General features: G+C 42.0%; 1 protein-coding gene across 2 annotated transcripts in view; it reads left to right on the top strand.

The window, feature by feature from the left end:
* The window catches only part of plxnb3 (plexin B3), a 119,474-nt gene that overhangs the window by 69,690 nt on the left and 41,324 nt on the right, over nt 1–8,460 (top strand). For both annotated transcript variants that reach the window (XM_058389107.1, XM_058389106.1), the window contains exon 3: nt 5,010–5,189. In XM_058389107.1, coding sequence (XP_058245090.1) covers nt 5,010–5,189 — 180 coding nt within the window. The remainder of the gene's footprint in view (nt 1–5,009; nt 5,190–8,460) is intronic.

Raw genomic sequence — 8,460 nt, 5'->3', positions numbered from 1 at the left:
AAGTGTGAAAGGAATAGTAGTAGTGCCGTGAGTCTCGATGTGCATACAATTGCATGTGTGTGTGTGTGTGTGTGTGTGTGTTCCGAGCCGACTTTAATCGTATGCCAGCGCTCAGCAGCCGCCCCTCTTTCTCTACACCCAGCTATTGTCTGTCTGTCAGCCGACTGAACAGCTGCAGTTTTAGAGTAACACTAACCTAGAACACACACCTCCCAGTAATGCTTGGCACAATACCAGTATAAACAGGGGAGTGTGTGCGTGTGTGTGTGTGTGTGGTGGGGTTTTTTTAGGAGAATATACCCTTTGTATCACATAGCTATTGAATGATCAACTCTGATTGGTCAGAAGGTGATTAATTTTAATAACTGTTACTATGGTAACAGCTCATTCACAGGGACTCACATGGTTGTCATCTAAACAGATTAATGAATGTATTGTTTTAGGCACAGTGGTGATGTAAGAGGCGTGTATCTTTAATGGGAGGAGTCTCCAGATTCGGGACGTTTTTCCACCACAGGAAAGTCTTCAAGAGTTTTTGTCTTATTAACATTAAGACAGAGAGCAAAGAGAGAACAAGTGTTTACAGCTTCTGTAATATAAGTGATAACAGGTACTTGTCTCATGGCACACAAGATTAAATGCGACTCTAAATGGATAAAAAGCGTTCATTAGTTGAAACAAAACCTGTAATGATTTCTCCGGTGTTAGAGGAATAACGCACTTCAGGACGATCGGCTTCTGGGTTGTAACAGTAGCTCCACTTCACTGCCTGTCTGTTATGGGTGCTCAGTCAAACAAAAGAGATGTAATGAAAGATGATGGCTTGCTTTAATTATTAATGCAGGATATAAAAGGAAAAAAAGAGCAAAAGAGACACACGGAGATAAAGAAGAATGATTTTCTCCATTTTTCAAGAAGGCGACCGCTTTACATTGTTTGCGCAGCAGTGTGATCTGTCACATTAATCATGATGAGGTGGATGATTTAGGCACATTTAAAGCATTATCTCAGCAAATGAAGCAAGCATGCAAGTTTTTAGATGGCTTCAGACAAGGAGAAAGAGGAACAGAATATAATCTTCAGTTGCAAAATATAGACCAGTGCTTTATTATTAGAATTCTGCAGAATTAGAATTAGAATTCTGCAGCCACTGACCCGTCTCTTCACTGGGGAAAAAATTTTTGTAAGGTTAGAAGAAAGTGAGTTTCTGAGCTATTGCAACCTTGTGCTTCACCTTCTGAATGGTGGAGTAACTTGTTAAGCAGCTTTTATTTGTCACGTATATGTTACAGCACAGTGGAATTCCTTTATTCACATATCATAGCCTGGGGTCAGAGCAAAGGGTCAGTCATACGGTTCCCCTGGAGGGAAGAAGATTAAGGATCCTTTCTCAATGGCCCAAAGAGTTGCAGCTTGGCAGTGCTGGGGCTTGAACCTCTGAGCTTCTGATCAGTAACCCAGAACATTATGGTTATATTTGCCACCAATACATTTTTAAATCCGTTGACAATAAGTATTTAAATACTATTTTTCCCCCACACCATCTGAGAAGCATCATCGTATCCCCACTGACCCCCAAATTCTCCCTACACCATTGGGTGTGCAAAGGAAATTTGTCCAGCAGTATATATTTTGAAAAGCAAATCATCATCGAGCAAAACTACAGGTTTTTGCCTTGAGTCTGTCCACATGTCTGAGTAACGCGTGGTCAGCGAAGGCAAGAACGCAAATCAGAGCGATGTTTATTAGGGGTCATCCAGAAATCATAGTCATTGACTTGACTCAAAACACAGGCAGATCACATCAAGCATAAAAGATAAGGCAGGTGACTGACGGGTATAAACACGGACGCAGAATACAAAACCGGACACCCGACATAACAATACACACTCGTCACTCGGAGACAAGGAAACAGCAGAGTATAAACAGACTAAACTGATCCACTTAACCAAGGAGAGGACCAGAAACAGAACTTAGCTTGACAAACAAAAGCAGATGGAGTTGACTCAAAACAAACTGACACATGAGCAGCACTTGTTGGTCAGGGAAACGTGCCTCACGCTGAGGCAGGGATTTTGTGACACACTTCCTAGGAGACATGTGAAGCCAGCCAAATGCATCTTTTCCAATGGCTGCTGAGGCTGTGACTCAGAGGAAAGCACCTTCCTATCCTCCCCCATCTTGTGCATACACTAGCTCACGGACACACCTTTGGCTATTGTTGCTATGAGTGACTGACAAGAGAGATAGTATGGTCGTCCCACACATAGAGTATAGACCGTTTTCTGAGAGATTTATGCTTTTTTTGCACTTCTGACTTCTTTAAACCTGCTCTATACTTTGGCTATTGAATGTGAAATGATTAAGTGATCAAAAAATTTCACATGCATGACACATGATTACCGAGTGCCAAAGTGAACACCCATATGAACCCTTATTACACTGCCTTCCTCTGGGACTCCTCAGGCAAGGATAAATCCGTCAAGCATAAAGTAGGCGTCACGTTTAGCTACCATGAGGTGAGTGGGTGTGGATGTCACAAAGGCGAAAAAGGCTTAAGGAGTCACGTGTGTTTTGCCCTTCCTTCCTTTTTATTTTCCTTAACTCCTAATGATTGTATTGATTCACGTCTCAGAGCGAGATGAATAGCACCTGATGGTGCCTCCCTCCGGGTACAGGGTGGGTGCAGGGATCCTGGAAGCTTCTGTAAGCAGCTTCACTCCACACCTGTTTTTATTTTTTTTTTTTTGGTCATCCTTTTACACTTAATATTTAACATTCTACCTGAATTATTAATCGTTATTAGTCGGTGCTATGTCTCGGAGGGTTTTTTCCCCCCCTTGCCGGCTGAGGTCAAGGAGGCATTTGGAGTCAGCAGCTGGCACAGCGAGGGAACAGGAGGTTACACGTTCATCTACTCGGGGTTAATTTGCAAACATTTCTCAGTCACATCGCAGAGCGTCTATTCACTTTGCATACAGGGAAAGTGCACAGCGCACAGAGTTTCAGAGGCAGGTTTGAGGATTTATACGGACAATCGCTTGCCTTACACTATGCAGTAAAAAGATTAAAGTTAGAGTTTGGACCAAATGGAATTTCCCTTATTTTCATCCCCAGGTATAATCCATCAGCCAGCCATGGTTTGTGTCTGAAGTTTGCTGATTTGGTGTTGCACTGCAGTTACCAGGCTTTATGTATCTAGTAAGAGAAGATTATATCCTCCAGTTTAGCATTGTGCAGGCTGCGTCATAAATCATCACAAGACAGAATTTGAGTAACTTGCTATTATTTGTACATAAAAAGTGCCATATATAGCAAAATCTGCGCGTGTTGAAAAATACAATATATTTAAATTTTGTATGATAGACGATCGTGTGCTGAGAAAGAAAGTGATGGCTGCTACCTCCATGTATTTTTTTGAGGCATCAATGTGTCATACAAGGTCAGAAATCACATAAAGAAGTCTGTTTGAGATATCAGATCACGGTTTGAGGTGAGTGGGTAATGATTTAACTATGAGGTTTGGGGCCTACACTTTTACTTGTCAGTTACACTGACCGTGTGAATCTCCTCTAAAGTAAAAGAACTAAACTTCACCTGTCACGAGTCCAGACTCCTGTATGAGGCGGACAGGAGGGTTACGAGGAAATTGGGTCTAATTTCTCATCGTCTGACTGGATTGCCTTGTTCAAAATTCTGATTAAAATGCATTTGGAATTCAAGCTTCTCATTCTTATCGCTCTCGTCCCTCTCCAAAAAAAATATAGGCTGGATTTTTACAACCTCCGCCCTCTAAACTCGCCCTAAATCATAATACAGCGACCTCCGTTTCCTCGCCGGTCTGAGAAAGTGGCTGTGTAAACCATCACGTCACCAACTCTGTCGTACACAACAGATAACTCACAGAGGACGATCAGACGGAAACCAAACAACTATCTGTTTTTGGCTAGGAACAGTAGATTTTTTTGTGGGTTTTTTTTTGCTTGTTTTGTCTCAGTGCACCACTTTTCAGCCAAACTGTCCCTCAGCTTATAACAACAACCTGAAAATACTGAAAATCTAAGAGTTTTTCTGAGAAAGGTTTTCCCAAAAATATGAAAAGAAGAGCTAATGGATTTATTGCTTTATATATCTACACCGATCAGGCATAACATTATGACCGGTGAAGTGAATAAGACTGAGTATCTCCTCATCATGGCACCTGTTAGTGGGTGGGATATATGGGGCAGCAAGTGAACATTTTGTCCTCAAAGTTGATGTTAGAAGCAGGAAAAATGGACAAGTCTAAGGATTTGAGCGAGTTTGATGAAGGGCCGAATTGTGGTGGCTAGACCACTGGATCAGAGCATCTCCAAAACTGTAGCTTTTGTGGGGTTTTACCGGTCTACAGTGGTCAGTATCTATCAAAAGTGGTACAAGGAAGGAACAGTGGTGAACCGGAGACAGGGTCATGGGCAGCCAAGGCTCATTGATGCACGTGGGGGGGGGAGGCTGGCCCGTGTGATCCGATCCAACAGACGAGCTACTGTTGCTCAAATTGCTGAAGAAGTTAATGCTGGTTCTGATAGAAAGGTGTCAGAATACACAGTGCAGGACAGGTCAGGGCTGTTTTGGCAGCAAAAGGGGGACCAACAGAATATTAGGCAGGTGGTCATAATGTTATGCCTGATATTTATACATTTATATATCAGGACATGTAAAGAGAGACAAAATGTTTAATGTTTGATTTTTACCTCCATTTTGTGAAATATTTAATAGTCAGTTACTGCTGTGATGATCTGGTCAAACATGGTCAAACATTAAACAAGCACAAAAGTAGAGTGACCAACGTGGACAGGAGTGAACAACATCTGGTGTGTTGCTGTAAAAGGGAAAACATCAGATTGGAAACCCCTGCAGTTTAAGAACAAAGCCTGCCATTGTGATGTGATGCAAAATGCCGTGACTGAGAATAAAACACTGGACTGAGCGTGTCATCTCACTGTGTGTGTGTGTGTGTGTGTGTACAGACATCTGTGTCCGAGTACCCGTGCGGAGGTGAACACACCCCTAGCCCCATCGCCAGTTCAGTGCCCCTCCAGGCCACGCCCGCTATCACCTGGGAAACGCAGCTCACCGCCGTCGCTGTAGCAACTGAGGCTGGCCACACCATTGCACTCCTCGGAGACAAGAGTGGACAACTTTACAAGGTACACAACAGTAGTGTGTGTGTGTGTGCGTGCATGTAAAAAAAAAAAAAAGCAATTAAACTGCATACATTATTATGTGCATCATTTGTAAGGTGTATTTGTTGTATGTATGTAAAGTCATAGCTGTTGTTTGTGTGTCTGTGCACGAGTGGGCAAACATCTGATTGTGGCAGTTTCATAACAATGTTATTTTTAATCAGGGGAAAAAGCAAAAAGGTAGAGATTTATATTTATAAACACAGGGTCACGCATGTATTTATGGCACATTGTTGGACAGATCAGAAGAAGAAAAACAGATTTCATTTCAGATTTCCTTCACAGATTTTTGCTTTCCTTTGGTTCTAAGGCTATGAAAAGTTGAGTCCATCAAATAACTCTCCTACTTACTACCCAGCCAGCTTACTGTGACATATAGAGAGGATATCGAATCTAACCACAGTTACATCCTGTATGTGCATGGTGAGGGCAGAATACATCTTTCAACAGAAACAACTTCCTGGCTTAATGTCAACCCTACAAACAAAAAGTGCTGAATCTTAAAAATAGATAATGCCTATGTTCTATGTTCTTTAAGGTGCCTATGCACATTACTCTGCATTAACGTGCTAGCTAACTAGCTTGCCTCACCTGATTCCGTTCCGTTTGATATTATTTTTAGCCAAGCCTCGACAACCAAAACACGGCATTGGGCAGCGCCCTGGAGCTTTTAACTGACCGGTGGGCATGCTCATGATGTTATGATTTGTCATTAATTCTTCAAGACTTTCTTAGGAGTTATAAGCGTCTGTATTTTACATGTCACTGAATATATGTAAGTATGATATTTAAGAATATATTTACATAATAAAGTCTTTTCCATTGACTTATCGAAGGTCAGGACTTGTTAAAATCCACAGAATTGGCAGGCAGTAAGGGATAATTCCAAGGTCTTGGCTTGTCTGTCACAAGTTCAACACTAGCCTGGTTTTCCAAGTGAGATTTTTCAACTCCCTCTGTTTCTTAAAAATGAGTGCATCAAAAGTGTCTGAGCAGTCAATCACTCAGTCCCTCAGACAGGATTTAATCAGTCGTATTTATACAGAAACGAGTCGACCTTGGTCAGTGCATATCACTACATAGTTTCTCTCCGTGCATTAGATTGTATTACCAGAGCACAGAGTGCTTTTGTGAAAGCCAGAACATCCATTCGACTTCAAAGCTGGAGTTGAGTTGCATTTCTCCTGGGTCAAGGACAATTTTCAAAAGAGGCCGAAAGATCAGCTTTCAAAGGAAGCTGAAGTTCGACAAACTTCAGAGTAAAGAGAGAGAGACAGAGAGAGTGTTAGACTGTCGGTTAGAGCAAAGCAGTGTAGATTAGGTGCTTTAATAAAATGTTTTAAAAAGTAAGTGTAAAAAAGCTGTCCTTTAGCTGATGAGGATGAGAAGAATCTGTAAAAAAGGTTTACACTCTTATTAACGTGTAGAGAACGCACACCTGTCATCTGCGTAAAAACATCTGTATTACACGTCGCATTCTGTCTGTTTAGCTCATTTAGGCCTCGCTAGTATTATTTTATACTTAGCGTTATCATGGACGCTGCTACAACTTACTGCATCATCAGAAATGCCCACAGTTCTACACATTATTGGGCATTATAACACTAGTATACCACAGAACTGATAAAATCTCAACAGCAGCTTGGAGAGTAGTTTGTAACTACAACCAGGAGAAAGTTTCAAAATGCAGTGGTACACTATATTGCCAAAAGTATTGGGACACCCCTCCAAATCATTGAGCACAGGTGTTGTTTTTCAGGGGTTGGGCTCGGCCCCTTAGTTCCAGTGAAAGGAACTCTTAATGCTTCAGCTTCATACCAAGACATTTTGGACAATTTCATGCTCCCACCTTTGTGGGAACAGTTTGGGGATGACCCCTTCCTGTTCCAACATGACTGCACACCAGTGCACAAAGCAAGGTCCATAAAGACATGGATGAGTGAGTTTGGTGTGGAGGAACTTCACAGAGTCCTGACCTCAACCCCACAGAACACCTTTGGGATGAATTAGAGCGGAGACTGTGAGCCAGACCTTCTCGTCCAACATCAGTGCCTGACCTCACAAATGTGCTTCTAGAGGAACGGTCAAAAATTCCCATAAACACACTCCTAAACCTTGTGGAAAGCCTTCCCAGAAGAGTTGAGGCTGTTATAGCTGCAAAGGGCGGAACAACTCCGTATTACATTCATGTGCATGTGAAGGCAGACGTCCCAGTTTTGGCCTGGATCGCTGTCTCCTCTCTAATTCATCAAAGGTGTTCTGTGGGGTTGAGGTTAGGACTCTGTGCACCAAACTCGCTCATCCATGTCTTTATGGACCTTGCTTTGTGTACTGGTGTACAGTCATGTTGGAACAGGAAGGTGTCATCCCCAGACTGTTCCCACAAAGATGGGAGCATGAAATTGTCCAAAATGTCTTGGTATGAAGCTGAAGCATTAAGAGTTCCTTTCACTGGAACTAAGGGGTCGAGCCCAACCCCTGAAAAACAACACCTGAACTCAGTGATTTGGAGGGGTGTCCCAAAACTTTTGGCAATATAGTGTATATGGAGAAGAAAACGCTTCATACTGTGTTGTTTTTGGAAAACAATCCACTTTCGCTAACGGTAACTCCACTTTACACAACCTCCATACCCGTTATTTTTCTACAATAGCATGTCCTGTCCTGTCACTCATTATGACAGTCTGGTGGGTAAATATTTTTAGTATGTGGTCTGGCACATTTATGTTGACTCACACTGAGTCAGTTTCCTCCATAAAACTATTGGTTTGAGCCACTGTAATTTTTTTTTTTTTTTGTTATCAGCGAATGTGTCAAAAAAGTCAAGGAAGGTTTGACCAGAATGTGACTTCCCTGAAATGTGTGTGTGAATCGTAACTATGGGCAAAGGAACTAAGAATCTGTATTGATCAGTATGAGCGTAATGTAAAACATCTTACTCAATGAGGAAATTTAAAAAACATAAAAATTTCACTTAACACTATGTCGTGCACACAACTCTTAGCCCTGCTAATAACTCGGAGCCTGGCGGCTAATTACAGAACTCTTGGTGTGTTAGATCATGCGTGCTGAAGCAGGGAAAATCTGCAGTGATTGCTTTAGCTTCTTGACATGTTCCTTCATGGCTCCTGCTGAAGGTAGAAGTACCATGGGCAGGTGACTACAAGTGGATACTAATCTCCTTATCTTCTTACTCAGAGGCAGAAAAACAATCTGCATTTTCACTCAGGGAAAA

Source organism: Hemibagrus wyckioides, linkage group LG05 (assembly GCF_019097595.1).
Source record: "Hemibagrus wyckioides isolate EC202008001 linkage group LG05, SWU_Hwy_1.0, whole genome shotgun sequence".
NCBI classification, from domain to species: domain Eukaryota; kingdom Metazoa; phylum Chordata; class Actinopteri; order Siluriformes; family Bagridae; genus Hemibagrus; species Hemibagrus wyckioides.
This window is presented reverse-complemented; position numbering and strand designations above follow the sequence as displayed.